The 25885-nt window shown below is 36.2% G+C and overlaps 1 protein-coding gene across 10 annotated transcripts in view; it reads left to right on the top strand.

Annotated features, from left to right (window-relative positions):
* Positions 1 to 1669: 1669 nt before the first annotated feature.
* The window catches only part of SCAPER (S-phase cyclin A associated protein in the ER), a 488938-nt gene continuing 464722 nt past the window's right edge, over positions 1670 to 25885 (top strand). For 3 of the 10 annotated variants that reach the window (XM_081291797.1, XM_081291798.1, XM_081291789.1), the window contains exons 1-2: positions 1670 to 1728; positions 19363 to 19429. In XM_081291797.1, coding sequence (XP_081147923.1) covers positions 19424 to 19429 — 6 coding nt within the window. In that variant the 5' untranslated portion in view covers positions 1670 to 1728; positions 19363 to 19423. Of the gene's footprint in view, positions 1729 to 1820; positions 1836 to 16849; positions 16931 to 17829; positions 17928 to 19362; positions 19430 to 23252; positions 23307 to 25885 lie in introns of those variants that run through there. The other 7 variants (XM_081291795.1, XM_081291796.1, XM_081291794.1 and 4 more) reach the window with 7 other exon arrangements.

Below are 25885 nucleotides of genomic sequence, written 5' to 3'. Positions count from 1 at the left end.
GTGTTAGGTTCTGCATTAGTTTTCTGTCGCTGTGCCAGAATACCTGAGATAACCAATTTATAAGGTGGAAAAGTTTATTTTGGCTCATAGTTGCAGTTCATAGCTGCTTGGTGCTGTTGCCTATGGTGAAGCAATACATCATGCTGAGCGTGTACAGTTGAGGAAGAAAGCTGTTGCCTCATGGAGACTGGGAAGCAACAAGTAAGAGAAACTGAGGGGCTGGGGTTCCCCAAATCCTCTTCAGGAGCACGTTTTCAATGACCTGACTTCCTTCCAACTAGGTCTTACCTCCTAAAGGTTCCACCACCTCTCAATAGGCCACTGGTTGAGGACCAAAGCTTCAACATAGGAGTCTTAGGGAGGATATTGAAAATCCAAACTATGACTGGTTGTGATGATAACATCCACAGAATCTACAGTGGGGAAATACTAGTGACTTTGGGGGAAAAAATTATTTCCAGGAGGTGGTGGGGGCATTAATGAAAGTGCAGTAAGTCCAGACTTGAGTAGTAATTGAGGAATTGGAGATATTGGCAAAAGGCAGGTCACAAAGGAGAAGGAAGGAAGGAGAGGTCGAAGTCTGGCTTGGGTGGGAGATTTTAGCATGACAGCCTTGAGGTTGTTTAAATGCTTATGGGAATGAGAGGGGAAAGGAATATTGATGAGTAAGCCCCTGACCACCTTTTTTGAAGTTGTAGTATGTTCTCTACTCCACCACCCTTAATCTACTCATTTTGTTTACCTTAGTGCTTACCACTTTATCGTATAATTTATTATGTTTACATTTATTGTTTTTACCCTGCTCCAAAAAGCCAGATTCCCCCCGCCCCCGGGGTCTTTAAAAAAATTAATTCTAAGCACCTAGAGTAACATCTGATTTATAGTAGTGCCCTATAAACATTTGTTGAATAACTGAATGAGTTTTTAAGAAGACAAGAGGAGGGACACACATTGCCACCAACATGTCCTTTGCCTCCACAACGCTTCTACACTAACTGCCAGACACCAGGGCATCCCGCTGCTGCGGGAAAACAGGGCGTGCGAAGGATAGAGCTTGTGGGTCAACTGGATGAAAGTGGTGGGAAACACTCGATTGGTAATTTGCGCAATCTCTTTTCTATGAACTCCAGAACTGTGGTTTAAATATGGTTAAATATGTTATTCATTCGCGTTATGCACTCTCCGAAGCAGATTAGACATATCTTGTTAGATTTTCGGTACTTGCAGCCTTCCACGACTGGCACTCGGAGGGTCCGAATAGAGCTTTGAGCTGGGGGCTAAACCGTGCTCGCGTAGTCCCGTGTGCTTTTGTGAAGCACTTTCACTTGTACTGATTTTTGTGAGGCGGATTTCTAGGTCCTTAATCTGTGAACTGCGGTGATAAAGCAGGCGGAGGGAGGGGACTGAATCCGAGAAAGGAGGTTGTGTGGCCAAAAGCAGAGGTGGAAGCGGAATCTAGAAAAGGGAGCTGCTTTGGGGAAGCAACCGGGCGGGGGCCGCCAGCCACATCCACACCCCTCACTACCGCCACGGAGCCCCAAACGCGCGGAAAGGGCTGCGCCTGCGCGCCGGCCGGGCACAGAGCAGGGAGAGGCGAGGCCGCGGCTGGAGTCACGTGCTGCGACGGCCAGCCGCCCCGCCCCTTCAAGGCCTCCCCGTCCCGCCCCACCCCGCCCCTTTCTCGGCGGGACGCTCGGATCCGCCCCGATCTGCGCAGGGCGGCCTGGGGTGAGTGTCCGCGAGGGGCGCGCGTCTCGCAGACCCGGGCGGGCCCCGGCGGGGGCTCGGGCCAGCTGGACGCGTTGCGGGGACCAAGGGGACAAAATGGCGGCGGGGTACACCCTTTCACCGCCTCCGCTCACCTGGGCGTGCTGGCGGAGCGGGCCGGGAGCGTTGCGGGGGGAGGGGAGCCGTGGCCTCTTGGGAGCGCCCTGGGGTCGGCTGAGGAGGCCTGGGAGCGGGTGGGCCGGGTCTGAGCCCGCTGGGCGGCTCCGCCCGGGGGCCGGGGACCTGGGACTGAGCACCACGCGGGTGGAGGGCTGCGTGGGAGGCTGCCTCACGGGGGTCGCTGTGGCAGCGCGTGTCGAGCCTTCTGGAATGCCCGAATTGCGAGGGGCCTGTGGAGGAGCATCCTTTCTCTGCCCTCCTTTGACAGATGATCGCTAACATCATCTCTCATTGTCAGCCGGGTTTACCTTGCTTTCCCTGCTCCGCTGGTCTTAGCTCTGCAGGGGTGCAGGCGGGAATGGTCTCTCCATCTTACAAATGCTTACATTAGGCCTGAAGAGTTTAACCAAGGCCTCGCACCTGGGAGTGGTAGGACCCAGCCTCCTGCCTCTGCCCTTTCCCCAAATCTTCATTTGCGCCTTCCTCCCCACGTCGATTTCCAGTCGCGCTTAGGAACCTGGGTAGAGTAGGAACAGGCTCCTGCGAGCGAAGGAATTGTTAGAAAGCAGGCAGAAAATCACTCCTCCAAGCAGCACCTGCTGCTGTCAAGCGGCACCCGCTGAGGCTGGGCTCCGCCTGCCTGAAAGCAGTTTCCTGTTGCTAGTGGATTATCTTTCTCCTTTGTGCCAAATTATTGTTGATGAAAATAGCTATTCATTATAGTCATCTTACTGGATAGATCTAATTCCTTATTTGTATTGTAATTTAGTTTACAAGTCGATTTCGTTCACATAAACTTTACATAAACAATTTGAGGTCTCAGGATGGGATAGGTGCTGTGCACATTTTATGAATGGGGAAACTGGGGCTCAAAGAGATTATTACTTGCTCTAGATCACCTGGTAGTGAGATCTGGCGTTAAGCTTTGTAAACTAAGGTTGATAATCTAACCAGTATCTCATTCTAGTGCTTTGTCTCTGAATTTTCTGTTCACAATGACTATTCCTCAAACTGTTGGGTGCAGATTGATTTATAACAAATATTGAAATAATTTGAAAACTATTATCTAAAGAATTAATATTTTTAAATAATTCAAGAGTTAAAAAATTTTTATTTTGGATCAAACCCTGGAACTCAGACATGCTAGGCAAGGGTGATTCGGAAAGTTACCTTTGTGGGAGGAACTATGATATGGTGGCTTTGAAGGCAGACCGATCTTAGTTTCAATGCCAGTTGTACCACTCGACTTTTGGCAGATTAATTTTTCAGAGCCTTGGTTTTCTCATCTGTAAAATGGATAATGCCCACCTCATAAATTTGTTAATAGCATTAAACGAGTTCTCTGTAAAGTATTTAGAACTGCTTCTTGGTAAGCCCTTAGTAAATGCTTGCTCTTTGCCTTTTTCCCTATTCCCTTGAGCTGCATTTTTAAAAATTGGAAAGTCCAAGATCAGGATGCCTGCAAATTTACATGTTTGATGATAGCCTGCTTTTTGGTTCATAGATGACACCGTCTACCTGTCTCCCTTCTGCCTCTATAGGGGCATTTATTCCATTCTTGAGGGGACTACCCTCTTGACTTAATTACTTCCCAAACTTCTCACTTCCAGATACCATCACTGTGGGCTGTTGGGACATCGCAGGAGGATCACAAGTTCCAGGCTGGCCTCAGCAGCTTAATATGACTGTCTCAAAAAGTACTGGGAATATAGCTCAGTGATAAAGTGCCCCTAGGTTCATTCCCCAGTGCTGAAAAACAAACAGACCGATGACAACAAAATAAACTCATACCTTGGGAGCTAGAATTTCAACATATATGTTTTGAGGGGACATAAAGATTGAGACCATAGTAGTATTGTTAAACACTTGCCCGTTTGTTCAACAACCATGGGATCATAATCAGGGTTTCCCTACAAATGTGCTTATAAATAAGTAATTTTGATGATTGAGATCCCAGTGATAGTGTTTTAGACAGATTTTAAAAATGTATTTCCTTTGTGTTTCATAGATATTTAAGAAATACCAAAAGATTGATTAGATAGTAAGATTTTGTTCATGCCCCATTCAACTCAGCAATGTTTTAAAGATCAGTAAGATGAAGGGACTTAAAATTCTTTTTTCACTTTCATACCTGACAACAAGCCAACCTGGCTTTAAAGGCAAAGCAAAAATCCTTTGGGAATTACATGTGAACATTCTTTAAACACTTAACCTGGCGTTATTGGGAAGTTTAACAGACTTCTCTCCAGTGGTGCAATCTGATATCCATTGTGGAATTGCCATTTTTGAAATTTTAGATGTGAAAACTAAAGATGGTTTGTACAACAATAATTAAAATAAATAACAAAATTCTGTTTGCTGTTTTCTGCTGGATGGTAATATTGTTCATAGTCATTTTTGGTTTTCATTGGTTGATAATAGGTCTTGTGGAATATAAACAGTGAAAAGACTTATAGTCCAGTAGTGGTGCCAGTCTTAAGAACGTATTAGAAGGAAATGTTCTCTATGACAAACACTAAAGTTATCTTGAAGTTTTGCTAAATACTTGCTACATTTTAATGATTTCTTCCTAAGGCACAGTTTATTATATGTATTTTGAAAACATGCAAAAACAGTAGAATAATGAGCTGCTTTGGCTAATCTGTTTGAGCAGTTACTTGCCTGTGGACAATCTTGTCTTCTAAAATCTGCTTGCTGCCAAATTGTTTTAAAGTAGATCTCAGACTTCATATTTCACTTGTAAAGACTGCAATATGTTAGATCTGCTTTTGATTCAGAATAGGAAAAAGAGAGTTTTTGTATTTTCAATGGGGCATGCCACTTTAAAAAAAATTTTTTTTAGTTGTAAATGTTAGATGGACAGAATTTATTTTTATATGGTGCTGAGGATCAAACCCAGTGCCTCACCCACGTCAGGCAAGTGTTCTACCACCAAGCTCTATCCCCAGCCCTGGAGCATGTTACTATTATGGGAGAAATTAAATACCTCTTGGTTGATATCAATGGCAGTATATATAGAAGTAATTGCAAACCTCATTAATAACAAGGAGTTACGAAATGTCCATATTACTCTTCAAAATATTCATTTTTACCCTAATAAGCAAAACATGGAAAAGCAAAACTTATTCATAGTTTTTGAGTATAATTGTTGAAGTACCAGACTTGGAAAGGCAAATAGATTTTCTTAAGGGTCAGAAAAGTAAGTGATAGATTTTGTGAACATTGAAGGAGAACTCTGATTAAAGACCTTTTTTTTTTTTTAACTTTTTGTCAGGTATTATTGGAACAATTCATAGATATGCTTTTCTAGTTTCAGCTGGTGATGGGCCTCTATTTTTTAAAAGTAATGCTGCTGGTGATTTTCTTACTACTTTGGGTTTGCCATTTATGCCTTGTCCTTTTACAACCTGTATACCCAAACTCAGATGAAGAGAGGTGTGCTTTTCCTGGCACTCAAGCCCATTTTCACATTTTTATCTCTAGGACTTTCAGTTATCTCCACAGACATTCTTTGTACTAAAAAGGGCAAGATAAGAACAGTGAGATTTTAGTTCATCCCTGGCAGAAACCTTTTGCCCAGTGAATCTTAGTAATCATGTCTGCTCACTGATTTGTTTTAATTTTTTTTTCTGCTCCATTTCTCTGCTTGGCAATTGTTTTGCTTCAACCATGTTTCTTAAATTTCATTTATTTGAGTACCACTGTCAGTGTTTTGCCATATTTATATATATTTTTTATTAACTGATAGTATTACAAACTTAAGTACAAGTGGTCAATTTAAAGGAAAAAGCTATGTAAATAATAACATGAGTGATACTTAATTATGGTAAATATGAAGAAAGTAACTGAAATTTTGAATTAGGACATAGGTTTCTTTTCCTTCTTATTTTGAAAACAACTGTGTTGAGATATATTTCATGTACCATAAAGTCCACCTATGTACCCAAACTCAAATGAAGAGAGGTGTCCCTTTTATGTGTGTGTGTGTGTGTGTGTGTATAAATTTTTTTTAGTTGTATGTGGACGCAATACCTTTATTTTATCTTTATATGGTGCTGAGGATCAAACCCAGTGCCTCACATGTGCTAGGCGAGTGCTCCACCGCTGAGCCACAACCCCAGCCCTGACTTTAGTGTTTTTTTAATGTACTCACAGATTTGTGTATCTGTTACCACAATACATATTATTTTTAATTTAAAAAATATTTATTTTTTAGTTGTAGTTGGTTGGACACATACCTTTATTTTTATGTGGTGCTGAGGATCGAACCCAGGGCCTTGCACGTGCTAGGCAGGCCCTCTACTGCTGAGCCACAACCCCAGCCCCTAATTTTATTTATTTACAGATATATAATATTTGTAGTTGGACACAATAACTTTATTTAAATGTGGTGCTGAGGATCAAACCTAGCGTGTCACACAGGCTAGGTGAGCATTCTACCGCTGAGCCACAACCCCAGTCCCCCCACAGTAAATCTTAGAATATTTTCAACACTCCAATATGAAATCCCATAACCATTAGCATTTCTTCCCCCTTTCTGGTCCCTGTCCTCCCCCATCTTATTTTCTGACCCAGCCCTAATCTGTTTTTTGACTCTATATTTTCTATTTAGGACATACCACTTAATGGAATCTCATAATATGTGGTCTTTTATGTCTGGCCTTTTGTGTTTGGCATATTGTTTTTCAAGGTTCATCCATACGGTAGTATATATCAGGAGTTCATTCCTTTTTATCACTGAATAGTATTCCATTGTGTGGGTATACCACATTTTATTTATCCATTCATCAGTTGATGGATACCTGATTGTTTCTGTTTTGGGGTATTATGAACAATGCTGGCATGAACATTCTTGTCCAAGTGTTTTTTTTAATTCTCTTTAGTTATACATGATAGTAGAATCTATTTTGACATAGACACATGGAGTATAACTTCCCATTCTCGTGGTTATCTCATACAAGTAATTGTCTGGACTTACGTTTTTCATTTCTCATGAGTGTACACTTAGGAGTGGAATTGTTGGATTTCATTGTAGCTTTGTGCATAATTTTGTGAGGAACTGTCAGAAGGTTTATTAAGTCAACTGTAGCATTTTATGTTCTCACAGCAGTGTGTGAAGAGGATTCTAGTTTTTCTACATTCTCTCCAGCACTCGTTTTGTCTTTTTGACCATTGACTTATTGGTGAGTGTGTAGTTTCTTTTTCCAAGCATGGTATCTGTGGTATTTGTTTTTTTGTGTGTATCAACAGTTGATTCCTATTGGTGAATAGCATTATATGGATATACTACAATTTGAAAATGTATTTTTCTGTTGATGGGTATTTTGAGTTTCTAGTTTTTTTTTTTTTTTTTTCCCTTTTTTGTGGTACTGGAAATTGAACCCATGGCCTCATGCAGGCTAGGCAAACACTCTGCCACTGAGCTCTGTCCCCATTTCTCTATTTTTTTTTGTTTTTGTTTTTGTTGTTAATTTTGATACAGGCTTTTGTTAAATTTCCTAGGTGGCCTTGAACTTGCAATCCTCCTACCTTAGCCTTCAAATAGCCAGGATTATAGGTGTGTACCACCACATGCAGCTTTGTTTTGTACTATTTTGAATGAAACTGCTGTGAATATTTATATATAGGTCTTTGTGTGAAAAATATGTTTTATTTCTCTGGACAAATACCTAAATTTCATTCATTTTTATAGATGAGAATACTGTTACTTAGAAGTTAGATGAAAATTTCAAGATTATGTAGCAAGTGATTTGGTTGATTCCAATGATGATTTATACTCTTTCCGCTATAAATTTTTCCCCAACTTTTTTCTTTTTTTCTGGTACTGGGGATTGAACTCAGAGGCACTCAATCACTGAATATTTCCCCAACTTTTAGAGGGAAAGAATACACATAGAGTTGATTGGGAGTCCAGGTGAAGATCTTTGTCAGCTGGGATGTAAGAGTAGGCTTCATGGCTTCCGGTGGAGTGCTTGCCTTGCACTTTCAGGCTTGGCTTCAATTCCTTGTGCTACTTAAAAAAAAAAAAAAAAAAGGCAGGTTTCATGAAGATTACTTTCGAGCTAGCTTTCAAGAGTTGGTAGACTTTGAATATATAGCGAGTGGAAAGAAAGTAATAAGGAGGGCAAAAATTCTATAGCAAGGGCTGTGTATGATCATTAGTAAGTATTTAATTAATACCTGCTCAGTGCTAGGCATTGTTCTATGTTCTGGGGCTATAGTGGTAACAAAATCAGTAAGCATCATTGAGCTTACATTCTTGTAGGAGGAGACAGTACCATCAGTAAATATATAATGTAAGGGAAGATGGAAAATAGATGAGGTGTCAGTCCCCCCAGTTTTATTAAGGTATAAATGACAAAAGTTATATGTATCTATAGTACATTTTAAAGGAATGTATATGGCTGTGAAATGATTAAATCAAACTAATTAGCTTCAGTTACCACACAGACCTTTTTTTTTTTTGTGGTGAGAACATTTAAGATCTAATCTCTTAGCAATTTAAAATTATACAATATATTATTAATAATGTTACAATCTCCATGCTGTACTATAGATTTCTAGAATTCATTGATCCTTTCTTAACTGAAACATGCCATTTAATCATTTAAATTTAACCATTTAACCAGCATCTCCCTATTTCTCCATCTCCTCCCCCAGTACCTAGTCACTACCATTCTACTTTCTGTGTCTATGAGTTTATTTATTTTTTTTAAAGATCTATATGTAAGTGAGATCATATACAGTGTTTATTTTTCTGTGTCTGGCTTATTTCACGAGTAATATCTTCCATATTCATCTGCATTGTTGGAAATAGTGATTTCCTTCATTTTATGGTTAAATAGTATTCCATGCATGTATTCATCCATTGATGATCTTGTATCTTGGATTTGTGAATGATGCTGACACGAACATGGGATTTTTAGATTATCTCTTTGACATATGGATTTCATTTCCTTTGGATATTGTTCTAGTCAGTTTTCTCACTGCTGTGACTAAAAAAAACCTGACCAGAACAACTATAGGAGTTAATTGAGGGCTCATGGTTACAGAGGTGTCAGTCCACAGACAGCTGGCTCCATTCCTCAGGGCTCAAATGAGGTTGAATATCATGGTGGAAGAGTGTGGTAGAGGGAAGTGGCTCATATGACGATGAGGAAGCAGAGAGAGACTTTACTTGCCAGATATAAAATATATATCATATCCCAAAGGCATGGTCCCAGAGACCCACCTCTCCCAGCTGCACTCTACCTGCCTTCAGTTACCATTCAGCTAATCCCATCAGGAGATTAATTCACCAATTAGGTTAAGACTTTCATAACCCAATCACTTCTCTTCCAGACCTTCTTGCATTGTCTCACATGTGAGCTTTTGGGGACATCTCACATCCAACCCATAACAGATATATACCCAGAAGTGGGATTGCTGGATGATATGGTCATTTTATTTTTAATGTTTTGAGGAACTTTGTACTGTTTTTCATAAAGGCTGTGCTAAATTACATTCCTACCAGTGGTGTACAAATTTGTTTTCTCCACATCCTTGCCATTATTTTTTATCTTTTTGATAATAGCCATTCTAACAGGTGTGGAGTGAGATGTCATTATGGTTTTAATTTGCATTTCCCTGATTATTAATGATATTGAGCATTTTTCATATACCTGTTGGCTACTTGAGTGTCTTCCTTTTGGCACCATCTATTCAGGTCCTTTGCCATCTTTTAATTTTTTTTTTTTGTAGTTTGTAGATGGACAGAATGCCTTTATTTGTTTATTTTTATGTGGTGCTAAAGATTGAACCCAGTGCCTCACACATGCTAGGCAAGTGCTCTGCCACTGAGCTATAGCACCAACCCTCCTTTGCCCATCTTTTAATTTGGTTATTTGCTTTCTTAGTGTTGAGTTTTTGAGTTTCTTGTCTATTTTGGATATTTACCCTTATCAGAAGTATGGTTTGTAGATATTTTGTCATGCTCTGTAGGTCAGTTTTTGCTCTCTTTTCTTTGCATGAGCTTTTTAGTTTTATTCAATCCTATTTGTCAACTTTTTTTATCTATGCTTTTGGGGTCATACCCCCCAAAATTATTGTCAGGAAGCTTTTCTGTTATGCTTTTTTCCATAAATTTCATAGCTGTGGGCCTCACATTTCAGTGTTTTGATCTATTTTGAGTAGATGTTTGTGTATAGTGACAAATAGATACTTGCATATTCCAGCACTATACATTAAAGAGACTCTTTTCTCCAGTGTTGATTCCTTTGTTGAAAATCTAGATATGTGAATTTATTCTGGGTTCTACTTTCTGTTTCATTGGGTTATGTCTGTTTTTATGCCAGTACCATGCTTTTTTGGTTACTTTACGTATTTATAGTATGTTTTGAAGTCATGCATTGTGTGTGATGACTCTAGCTTTGTTTATTTTGCTGAGGATAGCTTTGGATGTTTGAAAATTTTTGTGGTTCCATACAACTCTTAGGAGTGCTTTTTCTAATTCTGTAAATAATGTCCTTGATATTTTGATGGGAATTGCACCAAATCTATAAATCACTTTTGTTAGTCATAGGCATTTCAACAATTTTAATTCCTCCCATCCATGAATCTAGGATGTTTTTCCAGTTTTTTTGTGTCCTGTTCAATTTCTTTCAAAAATGTTTTGTAATGTTCACTGAAGAGATTAGTTACTTCCTTAGATAAATTCATTCCTAGGTACTTTTTTTTTTGGGTAGCTACTCTGATTGGGATTGCTTTTTTCATTTTTTTTTCTCAGAAATTTTGTTATGATATATAAAATGCTGTTGATTTTTTTTGGGGGGGGCGAGTACTGGGGATTGAACTTAGGGGCACCCGACCACTGAGCCACATCCCCAGCCAGCCCTGTTTTCTATTTTATTTAGAGGCAGGGTCTCACTGAGTGCTTAGTGCTTCCCCATTGCTGAGGCTGGTTTTGAACTGTGATTCTTCTGTCTCAGCCTCCTAGCTGCTGAAATTATAGGTGTGTGCCACTGTGCCTGGCTTGATTTTTGTATTATGCAATTTTACTGAATTTAGTATTTCTAACATTGCTTTTTGGTTGAGTCTTTAGGGTTTTTTTTTATATGTAGGTTTTTCCTAATATGTCTTCTACAAGCAGATAATTTGACTTATTCTTTTCTGTTTGGATATCCTTTATTTAAACCTTTCCTTATTTCTCTGACAGAGTTCCAATACTATGTTGAATAAGAGTGAAAGTAGATATCTTTGTCTTGTTCCTGATATTTGAAGAAATGATTTCAGTCTTTCCCCCATTCAGTCTGATGTTGGCTACGGATTTTTCATATGTAGCCTTTATTGAGTGGTCTATATCTAATTTGTTGAGGATTTTTACATGGAACAATGTTGGATTTTATTGCATGTTTTTCTATATTTATTGAGACTTTCATATGATTTTTGCCCCTCATTCTGTGGATATGAAACTATGTTTATTGCGTTCAATCTTGCATCTCTGGGATAAATCCTACTTGATCTTGTGGTGTAATCTTTTTGATGTGCTATTGGATTCAGTTTGCTGGTGTTTTGTTGAGAATTTTTGCATTTATGTTTGTCAGGGAATTGGTCTGTAGTTTTCTATTTTTGTTTTGTCCATGTTTGGTTTTGGTATCAGAAATTCTTATCTCATAGAATGATTGGAAGAATTCTCTTTCTGAAATTTTTGGAGTAGTTTGAGAAGAATTGGTGGTAGTCCTCCTCAAAAGTTGGATAAAATTCAGCAGTGAAGCCCTCCAGTCGTGGGCTTTTCTTTGTTGGGATACTTTCAATTATCAATATAATTTTTGTTATTCATTATTGGTTCATTAGGTTTTCTGTGTCCTCATGGTTCAATTTTGGCGTGTTATATATATTCAGACGTTGATTTCACCACTTCTAGTTTTTCCAAGTTGTTAATAATAGTCTCTAATGATCCTTTGTATTTTCTGAGGTATAGGTTGTAATACCATTCTGATTTTATTTATTTGAGCCTTTTTTCTTGGTTAGTCTGGCTGAAGGTTTGCCTATTTTTTTCATCTTTACAAAATATCAACACTATTTCATTGGTCTTTTACATTTTTTAAAAGTCTCTATTTTTTGCTCTGATGTTTGATATTTCCTGACTTTGACTAATTTTGGGTTTGGTTTGTTCTTCTAGTTCCTTGAGTTGCATTATTAGGTAGGAATTATTTGGAATCTTTCTTTTTTAATGAAGGTGTTGATTGCTATAATTTCTCTCTTAGTATTGCTTTTGCTGTATCCCATGGATTTGGTATGTTATGTTTTCATTTTTATTCATTTCAAGAAAAATTTTAAATTTTTCTTTTGATTCTTCATTGACCCATTGGTTGTTCAAGAGCATAGTGTTTAATTTCCAAATATTTATATAATTTCTAGAATACCTCTTGTTGATGTCTAGCTTTATTCCATTGTGGTTAGAGAACATGTGTGATGTGATTTGGATTTTAAACAATTTGTGAGGCTTGTTTTTTTTTTTTTAATTATTTTATTGTTGGTTGTTCAAAACATTACATAGTTCTTAATATACCATATTTCACAGATTGATTCAAGTGGGTTATGAACTCCCATTTTTACCCCGTATACAGATTGCTGTGTCACATCAGTTACATTTCCATTGATTTACAAATTGCCTTTCTAGTGACTGATGTATTCTGCTGTCTATCCCATTCTCCACTGTTAAGCCACAAAACAAGCCTCACCTTCCAATTGCATGGAATTGGAAGGTGAGGCTTGTTTTGTGGCTTAACATGTGGTGTGTACTATGTAGCTATAATCCAGGTGGACAGAGTCCCAAGATGGAACTGTGCAGCAGGATCCTGGATGGGTGAGAGCACAACATGGTTTGGACTTGTCCTCTGGGGCAGTACAGTAATATAGGTAATCCAGAAGCTACCAGACAAGATTCAGGGTCTGTGAGGGCCATAGGCTTTTCCAGCAGTAGATGCTTTAGGGAATCCACTGAGGCCTCCTGCTTACCCATTCCCCACTCATTGTTGATTTCCATTTGTTGTATGTTTTAGAATCGGTAGTTTGATGCCTCCAATTTTATTCTTTTTTGTTTAAGATTCTTTCACTGTTTAGGGTCTTTTGTGGCTCCATACAGATTTTAGAATTTTTTTCCCCTTTTTTGTGACATTGAAATTTTGATAGGGATTACATTGAATCTGTAGACCATTTTGGGTAGTATGGATATTTTAACAATGTTAGTTTTTCTATTCCATAAAAATGGGATATCTTTCCATTTATTTGTTGTCTTCAATTTATCTCATCAGTATTTTATAGTTTTTAGCATAGGGATCTTTTACTTCTTTGGTTAGATTTATTTGTATTTTCATTGTTTTTTGATGCTATTGAAATGGAATTGTGGTTTTGATTTCTTTTTTGGATAGTTCATTGTTAATATATAGTAATAGTGTTAGTAAACACTTGATTTTTTTGTATATTGATTTTGCGTCTTGCAACTTTTCTGAATGTATTTGTTCTAACAGTTTTTTTGGTAGAGTCTTTAGTGTTTTCTATATATAACTACATGTACACTCACACACTCTTCATCATCAGATATGGTTTTACTTTTTTCCAGTGTGAATGCTGCTGTTTTTTTTCCCCCATTGACTAATTGCTCTGGCTAGGATTTCTATATTGAATAGATTTGGTGAGAGTGGGCATCTTTGTCTTGCTCTTGATCTTTGAGGAAATCCGTTTAGTTTTTCACTTAAGATGTTTAACTGTGGGCTTATCCTAATATGACCTTTATTATATTGAGATTCATTCCTTTGATACTTAAATTTTTGAGAGTTTTTATCATGAAAGTATGTTGAATTTTGTTAAATGCTTTTTTCTGCATTTACTCATATGATCATAAGATTTTGTCCTTTATTTTGTTAATATGGCATATCATATTTATTGTCTTAAGTGTGTTGAAATATTCTTGAATCCCAGGGATAAATCCCACTCCATGACTTCTGTTTCTTTTTTTTTTTTTCAACTAGTTTTACTAGAGGTTTGTTGAGTGTTTTTTTTTTTCTTAATATATGTAGGTGGACACAACACCTTTATTTTATTTTTTTTTTAAGAGAGAGAATTTTTTTTTTTGAGAGAGAGAGAGAGAGAGAGAGAGAATTTTTAAAATATTTATTTATTTTTTTTTAGTTTTTGGCCGACACAACATCCCTGTTTGTATGTGGTGCTGAGGATCGAACGCATGCCAGGCGAGCGAGCTACCGCTTGAGCCACATCCCCAGCCCCAAGAGAGATAATTTTTTAAAAATTTTTTAATATTTATTTTTTAGTTTTTGGTGGACACAACATCTTTATTTTTTTTTTTATTTTTATGTGGTGCTGAGGATCAAACCCAGAGCCCCACGCATGCCAGGCGAGTGCGCTACCGCTTGAGCCACATCACCAGCCCCCCTTTATTTTATTTTTATGTGGTGCTGAGGACCGAACCCAGTGCTTTGTGCAAGCTAGCTGAGTGCTCTACCATTGAGCCACAGCCCTAGCCCTCTTGTTGAGCGTTTTTGAATCTGCATTCATTAAGGATATTGGCCTGTAATTTTATATTTTGTAATCCCCAATCTGACTTTGTTATTACACTAATGCTGGCCTCATAAAATAAGTTTGGAAGTTCCCTCCTCTTTATTGGAAGGAGTTTGAAAACATTCTTTAAATGTTTGGTAGAATTTAGCATTGAAGCCAGTGTGATCCTGAGTTCTTCTTTGTTGAGGTTTTTCTTTCTTTTTTCTTTTTCTGTGATGCTTGGGATTGAAACCAGGGTCTTGTACATGCTGGGCAAGTTCTCTATGACTGAGCTATGCCCCAGCTTGAGATTTTTTTTTTCCTGACCCCCACCCCCCTAATACTGGGAATTGAACACAGTGGTGCTCCACCACAGAACAGTATCCCCTGTGAGGGCCCCCTCCCACACTTTTTTTCCCCTAAAACTTGTGATCCTTCTGCTTCAGCCTCCCCAGTCAGTAGTATTATAGGCATGTGCCATTGTACTCAGCTGCAGCCTGAGTTTTTAAACTACTGATTTAGTCTCTCTTGTTATGGTAAATTTTTCTTCTTTTTTTTTTTTTTTTTAAGAGAGAGGATTTTTTCATATTTATTTTATTTTATTTTTTTTAGTTTTGGTGGACATAACATCTTTATTTTTATGTGGTGCTGAGGATCGAACCCAACGCCCTGCGCATGCCAGGCAAGTGCGATACCGCTTGAGCCACATCCCCAGCTCTTTTTATTTTTTAAAAAATATTTTTTAGTTGACAATGGGTTTTTATTTTATTTATTTATATTTGGTGCTGAGAATCGAACCCAGTGCCTCACACATGCTAGGCAAGCGCTCTACCGCTAAGCCACAACTTCAGCTCCTAAATTTTTCTTCATGATATATACTTGGCATGTTGTGTTCATCTCAGAATTTATCCGTTTCTAAGTTATTCATTTTATTGGTATATCATTGTTCATAGTAGTCTCTTCTAATCCTTTGTATTTCTGTGGTATCAGTTGTAGTGTCTCTCATTTATAATTTTGCTTATTTGATTCTTTTTTTCTTTTTTTTTTTTTGGTACTGGGGATTGAATTCAGAGGCATTTGACTCCTGAGCTGTATCCCCAGCCCTGTTTTGTATTTTATTTAGAGACAGGGTCTTGCTGAGTTACTTAGCACCTTGCCATTGCTGAGGCTGGCTTTGAACCCGCTATTCTCCTGTCTCAGCCTTCCTAGCCGCTGGGATTACAGGTGTGCGCTCCTGCTTGTGGCTGATTATTTTGTTTTCTTAGTCTAGCTAAAGGGTTTTCAATTTTGTTTATCTTAAAACAAAAACAAAAACAAAAAACAACTTTCAAAATCATTGATCTTTCTCTTGTTTTTCTATGATCTGTTTAATTGATTTCTACTCTGATGTTTATTATTTCCTTCTTTCTGCTCACTGTGGGTTTATTTTATTCTTGTTCTAGTTCCTTGAGTTGTAAAATTAGATGCTTGGTATTTCTTATATATGTGTGCGTGTGTGTGTTTGTATATGCATATATTCACAAGTTGTAGATGGACATAGTATCTTTTTTAAAAATATTTTTTATTTTTTAGTTGTAGTTGGACACAATACCTTTATTTCATTTATTTATTTTTATGTGGTGCTGAGGATCGAACCCAGGGCTTCACATGTGGTGGGCAAGCAATTCATAACTGAGCTACAACCCCAGCCCCTCTTTTTCTTTCTTTTTTTTTTAATATTTGTTTTTTTAATTTTATTTTTATGTGGTGCTGAGGAACTAGCCCATTGCCTTACAGGTACTAGACAAGTGCTCTACTGCTGAGCCACAACTCCAGACCCCTGTTATTTCTTAATATAAGCATTTTGCTATAAAATCCCTTTTAAAGCTGTATTTGTTGTATCCCTTATGTTTTGGTCTATTTTCATTTCATTTGCCTCAAAATATTTAAGCATTTCTTCTTTTGAATTCTTCTTTGTCCCATTGATTGTTGAGGAGTATTATTTTCACATATTTGTGAATTTTCAATTTTCTTCCTGTTATTGATTTCTAGTTTCATACCAGTGTGGCCATAAAAAAATTTAATATCTTGCAAATCTTCTTGAATTTGTTAAGATTTATTTTGTGGCCTAACATGGTCTATCCTAGGGAATGTGCCATTTTTGCTTGACAATAATGTGTATTCTATTTCAAGTGGAATATTTTGCATTTGTTTGTTAGGTTCATTTGATTTACAGTATTGTTCAAGTTCATTGTTACCTTTTTGATTTTTATACCTGATCTAACCTTATTTAAAATAGGATATTGAAACCCCCTACTGTTATTGTCGTAATGTTCTCTTCAATTATGTTAATTTTTTCCTGTATCTTCAGGTGCTCTGATTTTGGACTTATATTTATAATTGTTATGTACTCTTGATTAATTGACTTCTTTTTTTCGTTTTTTAGTTGTAGATGGACACCATATCTTTATTTATTTATTTATTTTTATGTGGTGCTGAGGATCAAATCCAGGATCAAACATTCGAGGTGAGCGCTCTACTGCTCAGCCATAACCACAGCCCTGATTAATTGACTTCTTTATCATTATATGTTGACCTTTTTGTGGCAATTTTTGGCTTAAAGTCTTTTTTGTCTGATGAAAGTATAGCTACCGTTGCTTTCTTTTGGTTACCATTGGCATGGATAACTTTTTCTATCCCTTTGCTTTCAGCCTTATGTGTGTTCTGAAAGCTAGTCTCTTATAGCAAGCATGTCATTGGATCTTTTTTTTTTTTTCTTTTTTTTTTTTTTAATAATATTTTATTGTTGGTTGTTCAAAACATTACATAGTTCTTAATATACCATATTTCACAGATTGATTCAAGTGGGTTATGAACTCCCATTTTTACCCCGTATACAGATTGCTGTGTCACATCAGTTACATTTCCATTGATTTATAAATTGCCTTTCTAGTGACTGATGTATTCTGCTGATGTCATTGGATCTTTAAAAAAAATATCCGTTTAGTTATTCTATGTCTTTTGTTTAAGGAATTTAATCCACTTACACTTAAAAGTAATTACAATCAGGAAAGGACTTACTACCATTTGGTAATTGTTTTCTGACAGTTTTGTAGTTTCTGTTAAATTCTTCTTCTCTTGATGTCTTCTTTTGTGATTTGATTATTTTTGCTGTGTATGCTTTGATATTTTTGTCTATCTACTACATTTTTTTCTTGTGGTTGCCATGAGGTTACATGAAACATCTTATAGTTATTAGTGTATTTTAAGAGTGATAACAGCTTAACTTAAATTACACATGAAAACTATATTGTAACTTCTCTCTTCACATTTTATGTTAGTGATATCACAAGTTATATTTCTTATACATTGTGTATTCATTACTAATTACTGGAGTTACACTTTATTTTTTGTTCATTTATTTAGAGACAGGGTCTTGATATGTTGTCCAGGCTGGCCTTGAACTTCTGGGCTGAAGTGATTTTCTATCTCAGCTGCCCAAGAAGCTGGAACCAAGGGTATATGTCACTCTACCTGGCTTATTGTTTTTATTTTTTATTACTATTTTTGTGATACAGGGGTTAAACTCAGGGCTTTCAAATTCTAGGCAAGCAGTGAGCTACATCTGCAACCTTTTTTTAATCAATACAAGGTCTCCTTAAGTAGCCCAATCTGGCTTCAAGTTTGGGATCCTCCTGCCTCAACCTTCCTAGTTGTTCGTATTACAGGCATGAACCACCATGCCAGGCTTAACTTACAGTTATTTTTAGTCCTTCCGTCCTTCCTTCCTTCCTTCCTTCCTTCCTTCCTTCCTTCTTTCTTTCTTTTTAATATTTACTTTTTAGCTGTAGGTGGATGCAATTTTTTTATTTCATTTTTACGTGGTGGTGAAGTTTGAATCCAGCGCCTCATGTGTGCTAGAGGAGCAATCTACCACTGAGCCACAACTCACTCCTCTTTAGTACATTTTTCTAGTAGTGATGTGCTCCTGTAGCTTTTGTTGGTCTGGAAGCATTGCAATTTTGAAGTTACTTGTAAAGGCCTCACTGAAAAATGACTTTTGTGCGAAGACAGTAAATGTTGAGTGTTCCAGATAGGGGTCCAACAGATATAAATATCCCTGAGGTTACAGTGTGTCTTGCATGTTAGGGAGCATAAAGAGGACAGTGTGGGACTGGGGTTGTGGCTCAGTGGTAGAGCACTTGCCTAGCATGTGAAGCACTGGGTTCCATCCTCAGCACCATATAGAAAGATAAATAAAATAAAATTACTGTGTCCATCCACAACTAAAAATATTTTTAAAAAAGAGGGCAGTATAATTAGAATGGAATGAATATGAGGAAGGGGAGGTAAGGGAAGAGAGAAAATTTAACATGTGGTAGGCTACTCTGAAGACTTATTTTTTACTTTGAGATGGAGAGTATGTATGATTCTATGTATCAGATTACATCTCACACAATAGAAATAAATATTACTTCATGAAGCCTTTCTTTCACTGAAATATATGTGAGTTGGATTAAAATGTAAATGTGTGTGTGTGTGTTTTGTGTGTTTATTAGTTGAAAAAAACTTGGTGCAGGAGAGTGATATTGGCCAAATTATGTTGTTATATTGTTTGCATGTATGAATATGTAACAACAAACCCCACCATTATGTATAACTATTAAGCACCAGTAAAAAAAATGTGGGGAAAAAATTTGATGCCTTTGTATTAGGATATCTATGCTACTCATGTAATTAACCCTGTTTCTTTACCATTTTATATTTTAGAGAGCATAGGTACTGTTCAGTGTGGAGTATTTAAAGCCTGCTATATTATATCCTAACAGGCATTGAAAAGGAACAGTTTTATTGTGTTTAAGTAATAAAACCTGTGGAGATAAGATTTGTATCTTTTTATGAATACATATGATTTTCTGGTAATGTTATGACTAAAGGCATACATATATTTTATTATAGGAGTCATACCCCATGGGTTTATGTATTAAATGATCTTCTTGGCACAGAAGAGAATTAAAGAATGATGGTAAGTGATCAAATTCTCTTAAGCATTTACCTTAATGTTGTTTCCTTTCTTTTTTCCCGCTTCCTGCCATCTATTTTTCATTTATTAATAAATCTTCTTAGGATTGGGGTTGTAGCCCAGTCATAGAGAGCACTTGCCTAGCATGTATGAGGCACTGGATTTGATTCTCAGCACCACATATAAAAAAAAAAGTCCATCAATAACAAAAAAACTTTAAATTTAATATTTGTTTTTAAATTTAATATCTGTTTAAATTTAATATTTTTAAATTTAATAGCAATGGAACCAATGCTATTCCCTAGGCTTTCCCCTAACACTTGGTAGGAGTATAGACAGCTTCTTCCATGTTTTAATATTGAAGTTACAAATCAGCTCATTCCTACTGCCTGGCCTGCTTTCTTACCCAGCTACATCTTTTGGACAGTTAGGCCAGTATAGTTCCTGAATCTGGGTTGAGGAGCAATTCGGTTGAACTCCCCAGAGAAATGAGGCAAACAGGTTCCCATCATGCACACTTTACTTTTCCGATTCAAGATTTTCAGGCAGTTCTAAGTATCCACTTCCTCCTGAAGAGGGAATGTTATATGTGGAATACATAGCCTTGGGGAGACACAGGGTGGCCAAACTTAAACAAAACTAGATATTCTTACTCTGGTTTACCCAACTAGAGGCTGTGATTTGCCCTTCTTTTCCTCCATTGTCTGACCTGGAGGACCCAGTTCATTTTGCAATTTCTCTTTATGTAATTAATTACTGATTATGTTTGGATTTTAATGTGTTTTGATAGGTGGAAACTTTTTAAGTGTGGGGCTCAGAGCAGAGCTCTCTCTTCTGGATATAAGGGCAGTAGTACATTTATCTATGTCTTTCTATCTCATCCTTCCTGGCTCCCCACCAGTTCTAAGGGTTTGATCTTTTGTGTCTGTAGTTTAGGGTTATTTTCCTGCTATATCCTGAGAATTTCCTACAATGAGGATAATTTGGTCATAAACTCTGTTTTTATTTGTCTTTGAATTGTTTGAAAGTATTTGAAGTCAACATATTCCTTAAGCCTTAAATACTTAAGTGTGTATTTCCTAAGAACAAGCACATTCTCTTTTATGACCACAATTTGGTTATTGAAATCAGGAAATTTAATATTCATACAATATTATTATATAGTCCACAGCACATATTGCAAGCTTGTCATTATCTCAATGTCTGTTATAGTTATTTTTATCTTGATGGTGAAAAGTCTTTGATCTCCTTTAATCTGGAAAAATTTTCAGCCATTTTTGTCTTTATTGACTATACTGTTTTTAAGAGTACCAGACCATTATTTTGAAGAATTTCCCTCAATTTAGATGATGTTTCATCATGATTAGATTTAGCTTTTGCATTCTTGGCAGACTATCCCATGAATAATGATGTGTTCTTGTGTATGATATTAGGAGGTTTATGATGCAAATGCATCCTACTTTGATCACTTGGTTAATATATTGATAGTGTTTTCTACCTTGAAGTTTCTGTTTTCTCTTTTGAAATTGGTAATTGGGAGAAATACTTTCTAGCTGTATAAATATCCTATATCTTATCACATTGTCACTAGTTTTAGAATTCATTGATGATAACATTTATTAAACTTTTGTATTGTTTTCAATTATTTATCTTTGTGAATATCTGTCTGGACTCAGGTTTTTAAAATTTTACTTAATGTTGAACATTAAAGAAAGAAATTGAAGAAAACCTCAGAAGATGGAAAGATCTCCCATGCTCCTGGATAGGCAGAATTAATATTGTCAAAATGGCCATACTACCAAAAGCATTACACAGATTTAATGCAATTCCAATTAAAATCCCAATGACAGTCTTCATAGAAATAGAATTTGTAAATTCTATTTACAATATAAATAAATATCATGAAATTTATTTGGAAAAATAAGAGACCCAGAATAGCTAAAGCAATCAATCCTTAGCAAGAAAAGTGAAGCAGGAGGCATCACAATACCAGAACTTAAACTATACTACAGAGCTATAGTAATAAAACGGCATGGTATTGGCACCAAAACAGACTTGTAGACCAGTGGTACAGAATACAGGACACAGAGACAAACCCATATAAAAATGGTTATGTCATACATGCAAAAAACATTCACTGGAGAAAAGATAGCCATTCAACAAATGGTGCTGGCAGAACTGGAAATCTATATGTAGCAAAATGAAATTAAACCTCTCTTTCTCACCCTGCACAAAAATCAACTCAGAGTGGATCAAAGACTTAATTAGGCACTAGAGCAGAGACCCTGCACCTAATAGAAGAAAAAAATAGGTCCAAATCTTCACCATGTTGGCCTAGGATCTGACTTCCTTAACAAGACTCCTAAAGTGCAAAAAGTAAAATCAAGAATTAATAAATGGGATGGATTCAAATTAAAAAGCTTCTCAGCAAAGGAAACAATAAAGTGAGGAGAGAGCCTACAGGTTGGGAGAAAATCTTTACCACATGCACCTCCGATAAAGCATTAATCTCTAGGATATATAAAGAACTCAAAAAACTTAATACCAACCCCCCCAAATAACCCAATCAATAAATGGGCTAAGGAACTGAACAGACACTTCACAGAAGAAGAAATACAATTGATCAACAAATATATGAAAAAGTGTTCAACATCTCTAGCAGTTAGAGAAATGCAAATCAAAACTACTCTTAAGATTTCATCTCCTGTCAGAATGGCAATCACCAAGAATACAGGCAACAATATATATTAGCAAGGATGTGGTGAAAAAGGTACATTCATCCATTGCTGGTGGGACTGCAAATTGGTGCAACCATTATGGAAAGCAGTATGGAGATTCCTCAGAAAATTGGGAATGGAACCACCCTTTGACTCGGCTATCTCACTCCTTGGTTTATACCCAAAGGACTTAAAAAAGCATACTATAGTGACACAGCTATATCAGTGTTTATAGTGGCTCAATTCACAATAGCTAGACTATGGAACCAACCTAGGTGTCCCTCAATAGATGAATGGTGAAAGAAAATGTGGTATATATACTCAATGGAATATTACTCATCTATAAAGAAAAGTAAAATTATGGCATTTGCCAGTAAATGGTTGGAGTTGGAGAATATTATGCTAAGGGAAATAAGCCAATCCCACAAAACCAAAGGCCAAATATTTTCTCTAATATGTGGATGCTGATTTACAGTAAGGCGGGGAGGAGTACCAGGGAAGAATATCATTACCTTAGATTAGGTAGAGAGAAGTGATGGGAGGGGAGAGGATAGTAGAATGATGGTAGAATGAAACAGACACTATTACTGTATGTATATGTGTGACTGCATGACCAATATGATTTTGTAACACGTACACTCAGAAAAATGAGAAATTATATCCCATTTATGTATGGTATATCAAAGTGCATAAATGCACTTTACTGTCATGTATAACTAATTAAAACAAATAAAAAATTAAAAAATTTATTTAATGTAATCTATTATAACATTTTGATCCCCAAAATATTCCTCATTTAGGCAGTGGGTGCTCTTTGAAGCTGACTCTGGTGTCTTTTTTAGCATTTATGTATCTATTTATTTATTTATAGTTGTAGATGGACACAATACTTTTATTTTGTTTGTTTATTTTTATGTGGTGCTTTACGTGTGTGAGGCAAGTGCTGTCCCGTTGATCCACAACCCCAGCCCCTCTAGTATCTTTTTGATATGACCCTATTATTATTTGAGTATTTCTGTGCTTTCTAAAAGTGTAACAAGGTGCTCCAGTTTTATCTTGTACTTTTCCTACTATTACTCTTTTTTTTTTTTTTTTTTTTTTAAAAAAAGAAGAAAATGTACAGGCTGGGACCTGCAGTACATTGTTGAAAGGAAGTGGTGATGGTACGTATCCTTGCCCCTTTTAAAATATTATACCGTAAATGCAATGTTTGCTAAGAATTTTTATTATGAATGGGTGTTGAATTTTATTTCATGCTTTTTTTTCATTTGTTGAGAAGAATACAAGGCTTTTCTCTTTTGTTATGATGAATTTCATTAATTGATTTGGAAATGTTAAACCATCCTTAACATTTCTAAAGTTAACTTGGTTGTGATATGTTATCTGGATTCTGTTTGCAAATATATATTTATGTGTGAATGTTATGTGTGTGTGTGTGTTTGTGTGTGTGTGTATAATTTTCACATAGTATTTTTGAAAGACCTTAAACTAAAATTTACCTTTAGTGTATTGTCTTATTAGGTTCTGATAATTCTGCAGGCCTTACAAAATGAATTGGGATTTGTTTCTCTAAAAGAATTTAATTTAATTTGTTCTTAAATTATTAGGAGAATTTACTAGTGAAACCCATTGGGACTTGGATTTTCTTTTGTGGGATTCAATTTCTTCAATAACAATTTAGATTATCAATTTGTCAGTTTCATAGAAATTTACAAATTAATTAATAATATCATTTAAAAATATTTATTTTTTGGTTGTAGTTGGGCACAGTATCTTTATTTTATTTATTTATTTATTTTTATGTGGTGCTGAGGATCGAACCTAGGGCCATGCACGTGCTAGGTGAGTGCTCTGCCCTTGAGCCCCAGTCCCAGTCCCATAATGTCATTTTTTCAAAAAACATTTTTTAGTTGTTGTGGACCTTTATTTTATTTATTTTTATGTGGTGCTGAGGATTGAACCTAGTGCCTCACATATGCTAGTCAACTGCTCCACCACTGAGCTACAATCCCAGCCCTGATAATGTAATTTTTAATATCTTTTATCTTTTTAATTTTTGGAGATGCTGTAACTTATTGTGATGATCTTTTTTTTATTCCTCATACTGGGTATTTTTGCCTTCTTTTGTTTTTGCTGAAACGTTCTTGCCAAGGGGTGTATAAATTTCTTTAGTGTTTTCAAATAAGCCACTTCTGGTTTTATTGATTTTTTTTTTTCACTATCATGTGTTTTGATATTGTATTTTCTTGATTTTTGCTTTTTATTATTTGCTTTCTTCTTTCTTTGGATTTAAGATACTTTCTTCTAGATTCTTGAAATAGAGGCTTATTATTATTGATTTTTAGCCTCTAGCTAATATGTTATTTAAGGCTACACAGTTTTTTATTAGTCAACTTTGCATTAACTACAACAAAATACCTAAGGCAACTAGCTAATTAGAAAAGGTTTATTTAGCTCATAGTTTTGAGGTTCAGAGGCATAGTGCCTGCATTGTTTCAGTTCTGGTGGGAGCACAGATGGTGGCATATCATGGTGGCAGCATTTTTGGAGCAAAGAGAGGAGGAAAGAGGGGGAGGGAGAGAGGGACAGATACCTAAGTCCCACAGTCCCCTTTGAGAGCACTCTCTCGGTGACCTGAAGACCACCAATAAAGTTCCTCCTCCTAAAAAGTTCTACCACATTCCAGTAGCACTACCCTGCAAACCAAGCCTTTAGTACATTAGCATTTAGGGGACATTAAACATCCAAACAGCAGTTAATTCCCTTCCAGCATGGCTTTAGCTGCATCCTACAAATATTGACCTGCTATAATTTTATTATCATTTAATTGAAAATATTTTCAGTTTTTGTTGTGTTTCTTTTTTTTCCTGTTTTTTTTTTTAATAAGCAGACATTTATTGAACAACAATTATATATAGAGCCTTAAAATGGGACTCAAGTTATGGTAGGTATTTGAAAAGGAGAAAAAATTTTAAAAAGTAAAATGTAGATAAAGAGCCCAGATATATGTATGTATTTATATACAAATAATTCCAGACACTCATGAATCAATATACTTAGTCATTGGCATGAACAAACATACCATATTCCACAAAAAGCAATGACACACAGAGAGTATTCCAGTACCATTAGCATATCTACCCTCGTTACTGGACAAATCCCTCAAAGTATAAAATAACATTTCAATTACTCTTGCTCAAATTACAAAACAAAACTTAAAATGATAATTTAGCTTTCCATTTGACACAATGAATAGAATATAATGTTAGAATATATGGACTTTGTTCTACTTCTAGTGAGTAGAATATTCTACTTCTGGTGATAGTCATTTTTTATGACTTTCTTATTTGATTCATGAGTTATTAGATATATATTAATAAATATTCAAACTTATGGGAATTATTTTGGTTTTATCTCTTTATACGTTCTATACTTTCAAATGCAGTGACACCTGCTTTATGACTTAGGAGATTGGCAGTCTGGAAAATTTCTTAAACTAAAAAAAAATGTGTATTCTCCATTGTTGAGTGGTGGGTTTTCAATATGTCAAATATGTCAGGCTTGTTAATATGTTCTATACTTTTATTAAAAAATATTTTTAGTTGTAGATGTACACAGTACCTTTATTTATTTTTATGTGGTGATGAGGATCAAACCCATTGCCTCACAAGTGCTAGGCAAGTGCTCTACCACTAAGCTACAACCCCAGCTCAATATACTTGTTGTTTTCCTCCTTGGCCAA

The sequence above is a fragment of the Spermophilus citellus genome (assembly GCF_964194105.1).
Source record: "Spermophilus citellus genome assembly, chromosome: 4".
NCBI lineage: Eukaryota > Metazoa > Chordata > Mammalia > Rodentia > Sciuridae > Spermophilus > Spermophilus citellus.
Note: the sequence above shows the minus strand (reverse complement) of the source record. Positions and strands in the feature narration are given on the sequence as shown.